This window comes from Stegostoma tigrinum, chromosome 26 (assembly GCF_030684315.1).
Source record: "Stegostoma tigrinum isolate sSteTig4 chromosome 26, sSteTig4.hap1, whole genome shotgun sequence".
Classification (NCBI taxonomy): Eukaryota; Metazoa; Chordata; class Chondrichthyes; order Orectolobiformes; family Stegostomatidae; genus Stegostoma; species Stegostoma tigrinum.
Genome location: NC_081379.1, coordinates 44,987,993 through 45,006,733, shown reverse-complemented (window position 1 = coordinate 45,006,733; position 18,741 = coordinate 44,987,993). Strand labels below are relative to the sequence as shown.

General features: G+C 40.8%; 1 protein-coding gene across 1 annotated transcript in view; it reads right to left on the bottom strand.

Annotated features, from left to right (window-relative positions):
• Positions 1 to 18,741, bottom strand: part of rsph14 (radial spoke head 14 homolog) — a 631,180-nt gene that overhangs the window by 598,271 nt on the left and 14,168 nt on the right. The window contains exon 3 of the mRNA XM_048555903.2: positions 6,747 to 6,865. Within this exon, the coding sequence (XP_048411860.2) occupies positions 6,747 to 6,865 (119 nt within the window). The remainder of the gene's footprint in view (positions 1 to 6,746; positions 6,866 to 18,741) is intronic.

The window sequence follows — 18,741 nt, the reverse complement described above, 5'->3', positions numbered from 1 at the left end:
TTCCTCCCTGGCCTCCCACACAAAGTCCTGGAACACACTTCAGCAGGTCTCAGGGATTTATCTACCTTAAAGTATTTTAAGACTTCCAGCACCTCCTCCTCTGCAAAGTGGACTCTCTTCAAGACATAATGGTTTATTTCCCCAAGTGCCCTAGCATCCAGGCCCTTCTCAAAAGGTAAATATAGACGAAACATATTCATTTAGGATCTCATCCATCTCTTGCGGCTCCTCACATAAATGATATTGTTGATCTTTAAGAGGCCCTGTTCTGTCCCAGTTAATCTTTTGTACTTCATGTACTTGTAGAATCTTTTTGGATTCTCTTTTGCCTTATCTGCCAAAGCCATCTCATGAAAGCTTTCAGCCCTCCTGATTTCTCTCAAGTGTACTCCAACAACCTCTACATTCCAAAAAGTTCACTTGATCCCAGCTGCCTCCTTCTTTTACTTGACCAGGGTCTCAATAACTCAAGTCATCCATAGTAACTTACTCCTGCCAGCCTTATCCTTCATTCTAACAGCAAATCACTGGTCCCAAATCCTTGTTACCTTAATTTTGAATGCCTCCCTTTTACCAAACATCCCTTTGCCTGCAAACAGCCTCTCCCAATCTACTTTTGGAAACTCCTGTCTCATACAGTCAAAATTGGCTTTGCCGTATTGTTGTTGACCAGATCTAGCCTTTTCCATAGCTATTTTAAAACTAATGAAATTATGATCACCGATCCCAAAAGTGTTCCCCCACTAAGACTTCCATCACTTGCCCTGCCTTATTTCCCAAGGGGACATGAAATTTTGCTTCTTCTCCAGTAGGCCATCTACATAACATGAGAAATTCTTCCTGAGCACACTTAACAAATTTATCTCCGTCCCAGCCAACATTAAGAAAGTTAAAATACCCCACTATTACAACACTATTGTTGTTGCAGCTATCTGCAATCTCCTTACAAATTGCTCCTCAATCTCCCAGTGACTATGCAGGAATCTATAATATATGCTATCAAAGTGATAGCCCTCTTTTCATTTCTCAGTTCTACTCCTATACACCCAGCGGATGAGCCATCAAGAATGTCTTCTCTCAGTACTGCCAAGATGTTCTACGTAATTAAAACGCAAAACTCCTTCTCTCTTGCCTCCCCTTCTATACTTCATATAGCATCTGTACTCTAGAACATTGAGCTGCCAGTCTAATACTTCCCTCAGCAACATTTCTATAATAGCTATAATGTCGCAGTCCCATGAACCCATTTACGCCCCAAGTTCACTTTCTCTTACCTGTCAGGCTTCTTGCATTGAAATAAATGCAGTTTAACCCAGACTTCCATTGTTTCCTGCCAGGCTCTTTCCTGCTCCATCTAGTACTAGGATTAACAAAATAGCCTTTACTATTCAACTTGTTCTCATTAACTTCTGCACTGTTGTCAACCTTCTTTTTTGTCTCCCTACTGCTTTGGATACCACCCACTGCCATACTAGTTTAAACCATCACGAGGAGCTCGAGCAAATCTCTCCACCAGGATATTGGTCCCCGTCCAGTTCAAGTGTAGCCCATCCCTCTAATACAGGTCATCCCAGAGAAGATCCCTATGATCCACAAATCTGAATCCCTGCCGTCTGCACCAGCTCTCAAGCCATACATTCATCTACGAAATCCTCCTATTCCTACTCTCGCTAATGCATGACACCGGAAGTAGTCCACAAGTTACTAGCCTTGAAGTCCTGTATTTTAACCTTCTGCCTATCTCCCCATAATCACTCTTCAGGACCACATCCCTTTCCCTGTCTATGTTGTTGGTATCAATGAGTACAACAACCACTCACTCTCACCCTCAAGAATTTCACACAACCTTTGAACTGGCATCAGGGAAGCAACACACCATCCAAGAGTCTTCATTGCGACCACAGAGACACCTGATTGTGCTCCTGACTAGCAAGTACCTTACAACTAACTCTTGCTTGGACTTTGCCTTACACTGGCCTACAGCAAATCCAGTCGTGGTTCCACAGACCTGACTGTTGCTGCTGTAATTCCCAGAGATGCTGTCGCCCCGACTAGTCTCCAAAACGGTATACCTGTTAGAGAGTGGAATTGCCACAGGAGACTTCTGCACTACCTGCCTGCTTTTCCTGGCAGTCACCCATCTACCCAACTGAACCTGTAACTATTATCTATCACACTCTCTGCCCACAATAGTGCTCTTCAATGTGTCCAACTGGATCTCTAACCAAACCATTCAGTCTATGACAAGCTGCACCTGGCCACACTTCCTGCAGACATTGTGGCAGGGACACTAGATTGCTCCCACATCTTGAATGAGGGGCACGCCACTGCCCTAACTGCCATCTCTGCTCCATTACTCTAAAACAAGGAATAGAATCTTACCTTGCCCTTTCCTTGATGCGGATCGCCCTACTCACTGAAGTCCAGTACCTAACAAGGCCCACACTTAAACCTCCAGCAGCACTTTAACCATAAAGCAGCCTTTCCCAAAACGACCGCTTCAAAAATGGTGGCTTTGCTATAGTTTGCCTCCCTTTAATTCGCTCCTGGGTGATCACTGGTGACTGAGCCGTCTGCTATCAAAATGCTCCTCAGTTACTTCTCAGCAGCACCCTCTGTTCAGATCAAAGCGCTGCAGTCCTGCCACATCCATTTATTAATACCGGTAGACAACTGAATAACTCAGTGGAGGAGATAACAAAGTGTGGAGCTGGATGAACACAGCAGGCCAAGCAGCATCTTAGCAGCACAAAAGCTGACATTTCGGGCCTAGACCCTTCATCAGAAAAGGGGGAGGGGGAGACGGTTCTGAAATAAATAGGGAGTGAGGGGGAGGCGGATCAAAGATGGATAGAGGAGAAGATAGGTGGAGAGGAGACAGACAAGTTAAAGAGGTGGGGATGGAGCCTGTAGAGGTGAGTGTAGGTGGGGAGGTAGGGAGGGGATAGGTCAGTCCGGGGAGGACGGACAGGTCAAGGAGGCGGGATGAGCTTAGTAAGTAGGCGATGGGGGTGTGGTTTGAGGTGGGAGGAGGGGATAGGTGAGAGGAAGAACAGGTTAGGGAGGCGGGGACAAACTGGGCTGGTTTTGGGATGCAGTAGGGGGAGGGGAGATTTTGAAGCTTGTGAAATCCACATTGATACCACTGGGCTGCAGGGTTCCCAAGTGGATCATGAGGTGCTGTTCCTGCAACCTTCGGGTGGCATCTGCAGTTGGCCCAGAATGGAGATATCGTCTAAGGAATGGGAGGGGGAGTTGAAATGGTTCGCGACTGGGAGATGCAGTTGTTTATTGCGAGCCGAGCGTAGGTGTTCTGCAAAGCAGTCCTCAAGCCTCCACTTGGTTTCCCGCGAGCTGTGTTCATCCAGCTCCACACTTTGTTATCTTGGGTTCTCCAGCATTTGCAGTTCCCATTATCTTTAACTCAGTGGAGGAGGAAGTTTCACAAATCCTCAACAATGGAAAAATCCAACACTCAAAAGTTCAAAAGATAAGGCTGAAGCATTCACAAAAGATCTTCAGACAGAATTGTCAAGTGGATGGTCCATCTTGGCATCCTTCATTGATAAAACAAATCAGGGAAATATCCAAGAAGGTCAGGATTTTACAGATTTCAGTACTGCTCAGAACACCAGACGTCAATTAAAAGTCCATGGTCTCGGATACAATTTTAGCAATTTAAGGAATAAGCAACTGCACATTCTTTATCTTCTGATTGTACTGTACCTTCTTTATTTCAAAACTTTATATCTGTGTTTGATGTTATAATTTATTATTTTCTTGGGTTTAGTGGATAAAAACATTTCTTTTCTATCACTCAAGAAAATCACATTGGTTAATTCTATTTTTTAACTGAGCAAACTTACATTTGAATTGAAGCGTGATAGCTGTGAACTGAAGAAAATTAAAGATTGTTGTTTGCAGCCAACCGAGTGCATTTAAAAGAAGGGAGCTGATTCATCACTTCTCACCAAGAGTAACAAAGTAACTTGGATAGCATTTTAGCATGAGTTGATAAGTGGCAAATAATATTTGTACCACAGAAGTGCCAGACAATGGGCATCTACAAATTAGAAGAATCTAACAATCTCCCCTTGGCACTTTATCATATTTCCATCACTGAATCTCCCACTGCCAACATCTTGGAAGCTACCATTGACCAGAAGCTAAACTGGATCAGCTGTATTAATATTGCCGCTACAACAAGTCAAAGGCCACAAATTCTGTGTAAAGTAATACGCCTCCTGATTTGCCAATGTCTACCTAAAATCTACAAGAAACAAATCAAGAGTGTGATGGAATAATTACCATATAGGTATAGTTCCAACAACACTCAAGACATTCAACGCCATTCAGGAAAAAGCAGATTGCTCAATAACTGCCCCATCCACAACTTAAGTATTCACACCACACCACTGCTACAGTCATAGCAGAATGACGATGCACCGTAAACAGCTCACCATGCACATACAAACCGCACTTCCAAACATACAATCCCTACCATCACAAGGACAAGGGCAGCAGACATATGGGAACACGATCTGCATGTTTCCCTCCAAGCCACTGTGACTTGTGCCAATTTCAACTTTCCTTCACTGTCACTGGATTCAAATCCCTGAACTCCCTTCCTCGTGGCATTCTCTGAGTGTACAAATATTACATTATCGGCATTGCTTCAAGAAGGCAGCTCACTATCTCCTCAAAAGCAATTGGGATGGACAAATATATTCGTCTCGCAAACAATACCACATCCCATAAAAGAATTAGCAAAAACATAGGTAAACCTCTCAACATACAATAAATTTCAATTAACAATACTATTTTACAGTGGCTATGGGGCGATTCAGCTTTCAGACACCAACAAATTAAACAGGATGTGTTTAGGAACTGCAAAATCAAAATAGTTGGACAGTTAATTCCTCATTCTGTACAGAGATATTCAATGATACTACTTACATATAGAATTATTTTAAAAAGCTGAATAGTAAATACAATGTTATCAAATTTACAATCTTGCATTGTTAACGTATCCACGCATAAGAATAATTTCTTATACTGCTTGCAGTTTTCACTTCGGGAATAAATTATAGGCTTAAACATGATTTCAGAAGGCACTTCTGAATTTATTTTAGGCAAAATATTTATTTAAGTTTTTTATACAAACTAAACCATATTTAATAAAAATGAAATCTAGTTTAGACATACTTTATCTCCTGTTTCAAGCACGTAACTGCTGGAGCCTTGCTTATAATCACCATCTCAAATGCTTGACTCAAATGCCAAATCTATTTACATCTGTTGAGCTCAGTTCTTCCTAACTATAACAGACAGGTACGTGTGTTATACTGATTTCACTGAACTCTGATGTAACTGACCAAAGCTCCTGAGCCACACAGATATTCACAGCATTATAAAAGTCGATTACAGAAATTATTTCATCAGCCTTTATAAGCGAAATCTAAAACCGATCATGCTGAACCCACCCTCTTTTCATCAACTTAGAAATTCTTCTGCTTCAAATATTCATGGCTTTTTATCCCTTACAGGGTGCAAAGGATTGCATGACAACGAAAGCAAAACACTACAGGATGTTAGAAATTTGAAATAAAATTAAGTAATATCTGTTTCAACCACAAATGTGGACTGCTTTCTCTCAGTGCCTTTCACATCTGCAAAGTCCCTCTTTGCAGTTTTTCTAGCTTTCATTTACTTTTATTGGATTACACAGGACTTATGGCACAGAAACAGGCAATTTGGCCCAACCAGTCTATGCGGATGTTTTTTCTCCACTCCAGCATCAACCCAACTTTCCTCATCAATAATTACCCAATCAAAGGTAATTTTTCTTCTCTATCCATTCTATCAAAATCCTCATAGCTTTAAAAGCCCTTAGCAAGGCCCTTACAATTCCTTTCTTGCTCACTCCAAAAATACCTCTCTAAATAGCAGGAAACAGATGTTGCATAATCTTTCTTCAATTCCAGTCCCATACAAATACAAGTAAAGAATATAGTTTTATCACAGTTTCAATCCAACCTTTAAATAAGCAAACTGTCTTTGCAGCTTCAGTGTTTTCAAAATATCTATGGCTTCTCATTGCTCTTTTGTTTTCCATATTCAAATGCATAGTAGATGAAGAATCTTTTGCTTTTATGATGCAAAAGCTAAGACAAATGTGTGCAAATTTTCGAAAAGTAGGGCTTTACTACTCAAAAGCCAAGAATTGTCACGAATATAAGTGAACCATTTAATAAAGCAATTAATTTCAAATTACACATACTTGTCATAGTATCATCCAACACATGCCTGAACTATGCATGGAAAAATATAACAAAGCTATGGCCATGTGATTTAATCTCCCTTCAGATGCTATAGTAGTATCTACCAATCTGTGTCATCTTCCTCAATCATGAGAAAATAATTGGTCGCAACTAATCACTAAACATTCTCAATAATACAGTAGGTAATGTGGGGGCCAGCAGGCAAAGCAAGAAATACTACACATAAATTTGAGTTTTCTGTCTAAGAATTAAATGCTGTTCGCAGATAATACTGGAATGATGCATACCAGTAATAACACTACCTAGTTTTAGGGAAGTTCAAATATTAGTTCAACACTAGAAATATCAGTTTCCCAAACAATAAAACTTGTATGTCAAATTTAAAGAGCACAAATGCTACTAACAATATTTACTCCTTTGCTCAACATACCTTTTCTGTTCATTCTGTTAAATTTAGGTTCCTACCTGCTGGGATTTGCGAGAACATCTCCAGAACCATATGCATGTTTTTGCGACAGATGTCCTCAGGATCTTCAAGCAGCTCAGACAATGGCATAATGACATCATTTTCCAAAAATGCAAATCTGCAGGAGAAAAGAAAACAAGGAGTAAATAAAAAGGAAAACACTGTACAACAAACTTGATATAAACATAAGACAAGCTGTTACCTGCTTATCACTAAAAATATAATCTTAATTTTGAGAATACAAAATTCCAGCGATTCAAGTAACATTTATATTTGTAGTGCTTCATAAAACATTATATAAATCAGTTGATTTGTGTGCATCATGAGTTTACCAGAAAGAAAATATACCTATATTTACTGGAATTATTATTTTTTAAATACCAGCACTGCATTCAATTCTTTTCACGACTAAAATTTATCAACTTTCAGAATGGCTTTCACACATCCAGTATGGCTACAGTGCAATTTTATTTTGTGCAGCTGTTTAGTGATTCCTATCCTTTGCTTTTTTTATCTGAAAGGAGATATGGCAGTATATCTTAAAAGTCATTGTCACTACTCCTTTTTCTTGATATAATCAAATAGAAATGTTTCAAAATGAAAAATATTACAAGAGAACACAGCTAAAGATGGAATTGTCCTCCCTCAATAGTCTCCGAAATGTAGCAGGAGAACAGAGAGTTGGACGAATTCTGCCAGATTTGTCAATCACCCTCTCACCATCCCATCCTAAACTTCAATCCCAACATTCCCACTAGGGCTGTAACTTCTCACTCCTTCCCCACATGCTGGAAGATGGCAATAAATGAGAACCCCATCAGGTTCCCTGATTTCTGCACCAGCCAGCACCATATCTCAAAACACAAGACTTTAATGAGTAGGCCATTTATTCCATCAAGCCTCTTCCTACATTCAATAAGATCATGAGTGATCTATTTGTTGCCTTAACGCCACTTTCCTGATGACTGCCACAAAGCTTAACTACTTTTCCAATCAAAAATCTGTCTAACTCAGCCTTGAATATATTCAGTGTGCCGACTCCACACTTCTTTGTGGAAAAGAATTCTAAAGACATAAACGACAAAGAGAAATCTGTCCTCGTTGCCATCCCAAATCAAAAAATCCTTATTTGTAAAATGTTTCCCTCGTTCTGGATTATATGTTTCAATAAGATTACCTCTCATTCTTCCAAAATCCAATGAATATATCCCCACATACTCATTCTCACCTCATAACACAGCACCTTCATCCCAGGAATCACCCTAACATTCCAAGTACCCTCACTAATGTCCTGTACAATTGTTACAAAAAGTTCCCAGCTTTGATAGTCCAGCCCCTTGCAATATAAGGCAACATGAAAAGTGGCTGCAAGCTTTGTGAAATGTGACTGCAGCCTCAAGGTCTTCTGTATTCCTTATTCTTTTCCAAGTGTACAGCTGCCTATTTCTGATCTTCAAAAATCTTCCATGTTCAGCAGATTGTATCAATATTTTGAATCCAGCAGAAAAATATTTCCTGAGATCGATAAGGGTTTTATTGTAGATTTATAATTTGGCACAAACACCAAATCCCATCTTCCCCTTTGCGGCAATACTGTGGCTTTAAGAGGCGTATTTTGTCCTGGTTTCTTTTAGAGAAAGACTGGGGGACAGGTACCAAGCAACCTATGAGAGAATAAGTAACTTGTGAAGCCTGAGGTGTGTTATTTTTACGTTGGAACTTCTATTGGGTGACAGAATCTATCACCTGAATGGGTGTGGTCAATCTCCAACCCACAGAATCAGGATTTTTAGTTTAGCCTTTAGCAGTTGTTGGGGTCTTGAAGAAGTGAAGGGTATTTTTACCTCTCTTGATTGCAGCAAAAAGCTGGGGGTTTTCTGTCAGTGAGACAATCTGTGTTCTGAATTTGCCTTTTGCCAAGAGTGCGTTTACCTATTTGTACAGATAGTACTATATCTATTATTCTGGTAAGTTTTCCAACAGAGTTAAGTTATTCCAATTCCTTCTTTCTTTTGTTGCATTTCAACTATCGTAGATGAACAAAGCATGTGTTGCTTTAAATCCAGTAGTTTGACCAATTGAGTTGCATCTGGAACACAACACCTTACATTTACCTTTAAAATAAGAAAAGGTTAGGATCTAGACTATTCTCTGAATGCTTTGAAGGGGATTTGGTCTGATCCATAACACCTTCCCTGTCCAGATGCTAACCCTTGACTGCGGAAGCACACAGCTCTTATTCTTACCATGTAAAATACTCCCAGTCATCCAATTAACAAGTTAACACATCATCCAAAGACAATCACTAATTACCAAAAGCAATGTAACAAAATACAAAACAAAACGAAGAGAACAAACAAGGGACAAGATAAAATTAAAATGCTATTGGTGATGAATATAATACATCTGAGCAACTGTAGCCCACCTATTCCCCAAGGTTTTGAGGGCATCTATGGACACTGTATGCTCCCACTCCAGAGAAATTCAGGCATAGACGCAACCATGAAAGAAAGGCTACAGTCCGGAAAAGAACCCAGTTCATTCTATTTTTGGATATTTTCTAATCAACTTGTTCAAACATACCTCTTGAGCAGGTAAAATTTGCACTGGGCATTCTGACTCAGAGATAGGGACACAACAAGTGCACAAGAGGCCTAATGCCATCTCTTTCTGTTTTATTTTAAACAGCCACCACCAATGTACCTAATAACACAAATAACAAATTAAAACTTACAAACACTGCCCAACAGGAAACCCAGCTCTGATGTACAAAGCCCAATAAGTATCACCATTCTCAATTTTCTCTGGAGCTATATAAAAGCAATATAAAGGGAGGTGAGGCAGGGGGATTTGTAGTGCACTCTCAGTGCCTCTACTCATAGGCTAGAAGACCGGGTTCAAGTCCCACCTGCTCTTGAGATGTGTCGTAACAGGTCATTTAAAAAATAAATAAAAGAAAAATACAGATGTTGGAAATCTGAAAAGAACAGAAAGTGTTTCAGACACACAGCAGGCCTGGCAGCATCTGCGGACAGAGAAACAGAGTTAATGTTTCAAGTCTAATATGACTCTTCTTTGGAACCCAGCTCATACTGGACGTGAAACGTTAACAACTAGGGGCAGGAGTAGGCAATTCTGCCCCTTGAGCCAGCCCAAACATTTGATACAATTATGGCTGATCTCAATCTCAGCCTCAACTCCACTTTCCTGCCCACTTTCCCTTCAACCCATTGTTAATTAAATGTTTCCTGCTCAAATTCACTCAAAGTCCCAGCATCCACTGCTCTTTGGGATCATGAATTCCACACTCACGACCCTTTGAAAGAAGTAATTGCTCCTTCTCTCTGTTTAAATCTTCTACCCTTTATCCTAAAACTATGACCACTCATTCAAGATTGTCTCACTTGAGAAAACATCTTTTATATGGTGTCTTTGTCAATCCATATTAGCATCCTATATACCTCAATTAGATCGCCTCTCATTCTTCTAAACTCGTAAGTATAGGCCTGAACTGCTCAATCTCTTTTCATAAGACAAATCCCTTATCTTTGAACTAGTGAACTTCCTCTGAACTGCCTCCAACACAACTATATCTGTCCTCAAGTAAGGGGACCAAAATTAGATGTAATATTCCAGGTACAGTCTCATTGATGTCTTATGCAGTTACAGCAATGCTTTGCTACTTCTATTATCTATTTCTTTAGCAACATACACCAAAATTCTATTTGCCTCCCTTATAACATTTTGTACTACATATTAGTTTTCTGCAATTTATGCACGAGGACACCCAGATCCTCTTGGCAACAATGAAGGAACAATACTTACATACATTCAAGTGGGAATGGTATGTTATATGTGCAGATAAACTTAGAGCTAGCAGCATTAGCAACTGCTTTAAAGACCCACTCCCTGCCATGGACAGGACCAATATCATCTACAAGATCCCCTGCAGAGACTGTAAGAAACACTACATCGGACAAACAGGAAGGAAACAAACAACAAAGGTACATGGACACCAACTGGCTACAAAAAGACACAACCAATACTCATCTCATTCCACATGGATAAGGAGAACCACCATTTTGACTGGGACAACACCAAAATCCTGAGACAAGCTAGGCAGAGACAGGCACGAGAATTCCTAGAAGCCTGGCATTCAATGAAGCAGGCTATTAATAAACGCATTGAACTCGACCCCATATACATTCCACTACGAAGGAAAACTGAAAGTGAGGCAATCCAGCTCAACGGACTCCAGAGTATAAAAACCAGGCAGGAAAACACGCCCACGCTTCACTGGAGGCTGCAGTGAGGATGTTACCCAGCATGGCAATGAAACGTCTACGATGGAAGAAACCAGCTTGACGAACCAACCAACCTCAACACCCATAATCCGAGCTACAAATCTGCTCCAAAACCTTAGAGAAGGGTGATAATTTGATGTAAACATTAGGATGAGGACTTTAACCTTCATGTAGCAAATATGATGTTTAGATAACCAGGCAAATATAATTCAAGGAATCAGATAAATGTTTAATTCTTTCGTTCAATTTCTGGTAAGAAACTGTCGGGGTTTTGCGACACAATTTTACATCTGGAAGTGCATTATATCTAAATAATTCACCAACTGCATGAAGTTCACAGTAAATATTGCACTCACTTTAGCAAACCTTATGATATCTGTAATTTCTTACATGAATTAAGTTCTCCATCCTTGATTAATTCAAGAACAAGTCAAACAATAAGTCATGCATTAACATTATTTATTGATAAAATCAAAATTTACAGTCAATTAAGAAATTAATGGGCATAAATAGATACAATCACAGTCAAGTTTCAAGCTTGAATGACAAACAAGTGATGAATAGTTACTTAATGAAAATATGCTGCAGATGTTGTAATGGAAATAATAATTCAGCAATAACAATGTCACTGATTTCCAATTAATGCTGAGATCGGTGTGTGAGACGACTGAAAACTGATGAAATTCAATTTGGGTTAGATCCCTAGATAATTGGCATTAACAGCATTAGATAATTTTAAAAGTTTAAACAACTTACGCCCTGAGAAATATGGCTAAATCTACTTTCAACTATACACATTATACAGGATTTAGCTTCTGGAAGATTGAGTCATGTGTCTCTCAACTGTGACGTTCTATGTTCCACTGGATATCCAGCAGACCCCATCTTCACATGAAAGACAATACTGTGGTTGACTGGCTTTTCTTTTAACCATCTTGATCTCACTCATTATCCTTGGTTATTTCAATTTGACTTCTATAAACTTTTTCTTTTTATTATTACTGCTACTAAAATATTTTCACATAAAACTAGTAACAAGTGCAGAACTCTGTTAACTCCCCTAGCTCTTCCTGCTGTACGTGTACTTTGTGTTTAAGACAGTTCACCTTTAAGGACTTCATGTGCTGTGTGTACACAATGTTGCAACTCTGCCTGTCATGAGGAGCTTGAACAGTTCAATTTTACGAACACCTTTCACCCCAATCTCAAAATCACCTCGACCATCTCCAATACCTCCCTCCCCTTCCTGGACCTGTCTGTCTCCATACCCGGTAACCGTCTCAGCACTGACATCTGTTTCAAACCCACCGACTCACACCTTCACTGCACCTCCTCTCACCCACCTTCTTGCAAGAATGTGATCCTTTACTCCCAATTCCTCTGCCTCTGCCGCATCGGCTCCCAAGATGGTGCATTCCATTCCAGGACATCCCAGATGTCCTCTTGCTTCAAGGACCGCAACTTCCCCCCTCTGTTGATCAAAAACGCCCTCAACCACTTCTCCAGCATCTCTCACATTTCTGCTCTCAAACCACCCCCACCGCCCGAACAAAAATAAAGACAGAGACTCCTGGTCTTCACATACTACCTCACCAACCTCCACATCCAGCAAATAATCCTCCGCCACTCCCACCACCTACAATCCGGCCCCACCACCAAAGAGATATTTCCCTCCCCACCCCTATATGCCTTTTGTCAGAATCACTAATTCCGTGACTCCCTGGTCCACTCCACACTCCCCACCAACCCTACCACCCTGGCACCTTTCCCTGTAACTACAGGAGATGCTACACATGTACCTACACCTCCCCTCTCCATCCCAGGCCCAAGAAAAACATTGCATATCTGATGGATTCATCTGCACATCCTCCAACCTGGTCTACTATAACTGTTGCTCCTGATGTGGCCTCCTCTACATTAGTGAGACCAAAAGTAGGCTCGGTGACAGATTTGTGGAGCACCTATGCTCCGTATGCTATAATCAGCAATACCTTCCAGTTGCTAACCGTTTTAACTCCCCCCCCCAGGCCCTTGATGACATGTCCATCCCGGGCCTCCTCCAGTGCCACAATGACAGCACACGCAAAGTGAAAGAACGACACCTCATATTCTACCTTGGGAGCCTACAACCTGATGCCCTAAACATAGAATTTACCAGTTTCAAAATCTCCTCACTCATGATCTCATTCCAAGTTCAACCCTCCCTCTCATCCCTGCCTCTTGGACCTGACACTAAGTGTTCATATTCCTCTCCACTTATCCGCTCCACCTTTCCCACTGACCTATCCCTAATACCCCTACCTGCATCCATCTATCATCATCCCACCTACCTTCCCCCAGCCCACCCCCTTCCCTCTGTTTACTTCCCAGCTCCCTTCCCCCTCCCCAGTACCGATGAAGGGTCTAAGCCAAAACATCTACTCTCCTACTCCTCTGATGCTGCTATGACCTGCTGTGTTCCTCGAACTCCACGCTGTTAAACTCTGCCTGCCAGTTATTCTGCAATGGATTTGCACGCTGTGTACACAGAAATCAGTTGGTTTGCTGTAATTTCTACCCTATAACTTATGTTTTTCACTGTATCAAATAAACTCAGCCACACAGTTAATCAATCCTTGATAAGCCAGTGATCATAACATGGAGTGGTGAACAGTGGGAGAAAACATTGTTTGGATGAGGGCTAATGTGCTTTAGGCAAGCGAGATAAGCTACAAGTGAAACAACGGGTTGACAGTCTTAAATCATTCTAATGTATAAGTGCAACACCTCACATTTATCTGTACTGAACTGCACTTGCCAGTCCTCAGCCTACTTCCCATCTGATCAAGATCCCTCTGTAATTTTTGACAACCTTCTTCGCTATCAATGATACCTCCTAATTTTGTATCATCCTCAAGCTTATTAATCATGCCTTGTACGTTGACATCCGGATCAGTTAGGTAAATAACAAACAACAAAGATCCCAGCACTGACCCCTGAGGCACACCACTAGTGAGAGGCTTCCAGTCCGAGAAATAATCTTCAAACATCAGCCTATGCTTCCTACCATCGAGCCAATTTTGAATCCAATTAGCTAGCTCTCCCTGGATTCCATGTGACCTAACTTTCCTAACTAGCCTGCCATGCAGGACCTTGTCACAGGCCTAACTAAAGTCCATATAGACAACATCCACTGCCCTACCCTCATCTATCCTCTTGATTACCTCTTTGAAAAACTCAAAGATTTGTCAAAGATTACTTCCCACGCACAAATCCACTAATCAGACCAAACGTTGGTTGATCCTGTCCCTCAGGATCCTCTCCAATAACTTGCCTACCACTACTGACATGCTCACTGACCTGTAGTTCTTTGGCTTGTCTTTGCCACCTTTTTGAAACAATGGAACAACATGAGCCACCTTCCAGTCTTCTGGAACTTCACCAGTGGCTAAAGACGAAGCAAAAATCTCGGCGAGGGCCTCTGCAATTTCTTCCTTAGCCTCCCACAGCATCCGAGGATGGACTTGATTAGGCCCAGGAGTTTATCTACCTTAATGCACTTTAAGACTGCGAACACCTCCTCTCTGGTAATATGTATCAGAGTAGGACCCTCTACATATTGGTTTAGGAAACTTTCTTGGACACATTTGACCACATCTACCCTGTCCGGGCCTTTTACACTCTGGGTGGCCCAGTCAATACAGGGGAAATTAAAATCTCCAACCAAAACTACTCTATTATTCCTGCAGGTATTTGCAATCTCTCTACATATCTAGTACACACTGACTATTTGGGGGTCTATACTACCGACCCAACAGAGTGACCATTCCCTTCTTGTTGCTAAGTTCTAGCCAAACAGCCTCATTCAAAGGCCCCTGAAGAATATCCTCTCTAAGCACTGTTGTAATCTCTTGAAGTCCTGCTTTTTAACTTCTTACCTAACTGCCTATATTCATTTCGCAGGATGCCATCCCTTTGTCACAAAGCCCTGTGGCCCTCAGCCACAGAATCTCCTGTCTATCCTCCTCACAATCGAGTCTCCTATCAGTATTGCTCAGTCTGACTGCATCTTTTCCCTCTGAGCCACACTTTGACACCGGGTTCTCTCTGACCTGCTGAACAGTCATTGTGACTGTGGCGATTTCTTCCAGAATTCCACCAGGATGACTCTCAGCAGCTTTCTGGTTCACTGCCCTCCTTCACAATCTCACAGAGTGCATACTGCAGAGGTCTCCTGCACAGTCGTGATTACTGTGTAGCAATGCCTCCCAGAATTCTGCTGTGATGACTCTCAGCCACCCTCTGTTTCACTGCCCTTCTTTGCTGTCTTAAAGAGGATGTCTTGTGGAGTACTGCTCTGTCTGACTGCACCCTTCCCCTCTGAGCCATGCCCTGATATCAGGTTCTCTCTGACCTGCTGTACAGTTGTGTTGACCATGTGGCCATGTCTCCCAGAATTCTGTTTATTATCACATCTAACAGCACCTCCAATAGAGGAGTATTCCCTCTGTATTGCATGAGAATGTCAACCTAGCTCCAAGACTATGAAAACAGACTCGATACCCCAGTATCCAAAAAGGAAGCATAGGTTAAAATTAATTGAGGGCAAAGCTTTTCACAGTTTTGTAATTTGCCAGATCTATCAAGTTTCAGGTCAGCTAAAGATGAATGCTAACACCTAACATAGAATCATGGACTTATGGAACAGGCCTTTGGCCAAGTTGTCCATGTCAACCAGGTTTCCTAAACTGAACCACTTCCATTGACCTACGTTTGGTCCATGTCCCTCTAAACCTTTCTTATCCATGTACTTGTCCAAACATCTTTGGAATGTTGTAACTGTATCTATCTTCCTCGAGCAACTCATTCCATATATGCACCCCTCAGATCCTATTTAAATCTTTCCCTCCTCACCTTAAACCTATGCTCTCTAGTTCTGGACTCCCTGACCCTGGAGAAAAGACCTTAGCTATTCACCTTATCTATGCCCCTCGGGATTTTGAGAGTCTCAGTCTGTGTAATCACTAGTTTTCCAAGAGAAACTAAGTCTCCAGCTATAAAGACTGTGAAATGGGTATTGTCTCCTGCAACTTTCACGTCCCTGCTGTATACATCTCCACCATGTAACTTCCTCCTATACACATGTTGATCCCAGCACAAGACACTATAGCTAATGTGAATGATAATCTTCTTCAGATGTGCAGTTAACAAGACGTAACGTCATTGTTAAGTCTTCAAATTTGGGAAAATCTGTGTCCATCTTTACGTCCAACTGCGTCCTAAGTATAATGTTTGTCTCAACTTTTAACCTGAGGCATCAAATAGGACATGGTAAGGCATGAAATGTTTATGTACCCTTATGAGTTACTTTCTAGTTCTGAAACTTACAAATAGTTTTCTAATACAAGGAAAACCAATCCTTATTTATTTATATATTTCCTACATTATACAGTAAATATTTTAAAAGTATTTAATTAACCATAAAGTGCTTTTGGTACTAAGGTCATGCAGGGGGGGCTGTATAAATTCAAGCTTTGTGGTTAAACTAACTGAGAAATACGATTGCGACATGAAGTGCAGTTCCCAGAAAAGACGAACATGGGTAACTGGACTTGAAGGGGAGTCCTGGCATTTTGGTTACGGAGGAATTAAAGACCTCAACAATGTTGGGTAAAGTCACATTTTAGATGCCAATAAGAGAGTCACTTACAGCGTGACCCATCTTTGGTGTCAACTCTGCCAATCTGCACAGGGATCCACTGCAAAAGTAGGCAGTACCTTTCCATTCCGTCTTGGTCCATGCAATGAAATCTATCAGACTGGCTGCATTTTTCTACTTTCCCAGTTGCATGCATTGCCACATTGGAGGAGGAATCAGGTTGTCAAGTGGTCAACGGTGGCTAAGTCCTTACCTCTCACCTCTTTATCCACTCGTAATATAGGAGACAGAGTGGGTCTGGGTATGAAGGCAGTGGGTCATAAAAATCAGTCCCACGGTTTATTTGATGAAAGTGAGATTTTTTTAAAAACTAAGCCACAGCAAAAACAGCACAAAATGATTTTACCACTACATCATACAAAAATCAACAAGTTTCAATTTATCAATTGGAAGTAGCTATGTTGTGACCAAGTTGCAATTATCTAAATATTCCAGATGAGAAGTTGTTCTTTCATAGGTGATCTGGTTTGGAAAATGCCATAAATGATGGCAGGTTTCCTGATGATATTGTCCAGCTCTTGGTAGGCAATTGACTCTGGTGAATTTCTCATGCTTCTGCCTGAACAGTAATTAGTAGTCCAAGACTACATTAACATCATCACCACTCTCAGCATGACATTCTGTCCTCTCTTTGCAACTTATCAGCAGCTGCAGGTGATCACACCATCTTCTTTCAACATTGTCCAACTGGTCTCAATTGGTTCCATTCATATCTATCTAATCTTAACCAGAGAATCACTTGTGATCTTTCTGCTTCTGCACAGTTATCTTTGGTGCCCTCCAAAGATCTATCCTTGCCCCTATCTGTTGCTATCCTACCCAGATGTACACAAACCTTTAGCTCACCATTACTGCTTTTGACTCCTTCAATTTCTGTAAATTGTCAAACTGCTTATCTGGTATTCATCATTGCTTGATTAGAATGTTCCTCCAGTTAAATATTGAGAAAACTGAAATCATTACCTTCAATCCATATTCTAGGCTCTGCTCTCTAGCTGACTAAATATCCTTCTCCCTGGCAACTGTATGTTGATGAATTAAACTGCTCACAAATTTGATATTATATTTAACTCTTGGATGAGATTTCAACCAGTGATCAGTGCACTCGCTACAACAACCTATCTCCACTTATACAAAATTACTGGACTTTACTCCATTTCAGTTCACCTGTTACTAAAATCCTCAGTCATGTAGGTCCAACTTCTAGACTTTATTATTCCATGTATTCCTGGGTGGTCTCCCACACTTTAACCTCTGTAAATTTGAGGTCATCCAAAAACTAGACCATCCACATCCTAAACCTCAATAAATCACATTCACATTTCACCTTGGGCTAGCTAACTTATACCAGGCTCCCATATTCAAGTTTAACATTTTCATTCTAGTTTTAAAGTCCTCCTGTGGCCTCGTTTCTCTTTATCTTCGTGATCTTCTCTAATACCATCCAAGATATTTGCACTCCTTTAATTCCAATCTCTTTGTATCCTTAATTTTAATTGCCCCCTCATTGGTAGCTGTGCCTTCAACTGCTTTGGCCTTAAATACTGGAATGTTCACTACAAAATTTATCAACCTCTCCACTGTCCTCCTTTAAGATACTTCTTAAAGCTTTTCTGTTTGAGTGATTTCTCATCTCCCATACCCTATTGCATGGTTTGGTTTCATAGTTGTTTTGTAATACCCCTGTGAATCACCGTGATTTATTCTGCGCGTATTGTCACTGTTGAAATAATATATAAATCACTCCTTGTACAGAATACAAAATACATTTTGTCAAACTCCACGCTGAAGGGTAAATTGAAGTGCTCAGTAATCTGCCAGCTTTACTAGCATTGTGGTTAACTCTTGTGGTAAATCTGCATGGCACAGCGCATTAATGCAACATTCTTGTCAGCAAACCAATCTTTATTGTACTTATATAGTGACTATCTACATTATGAATAAACATTCACAATTAGGAAGCATATCTATTTGTAATTTGCACTATACACT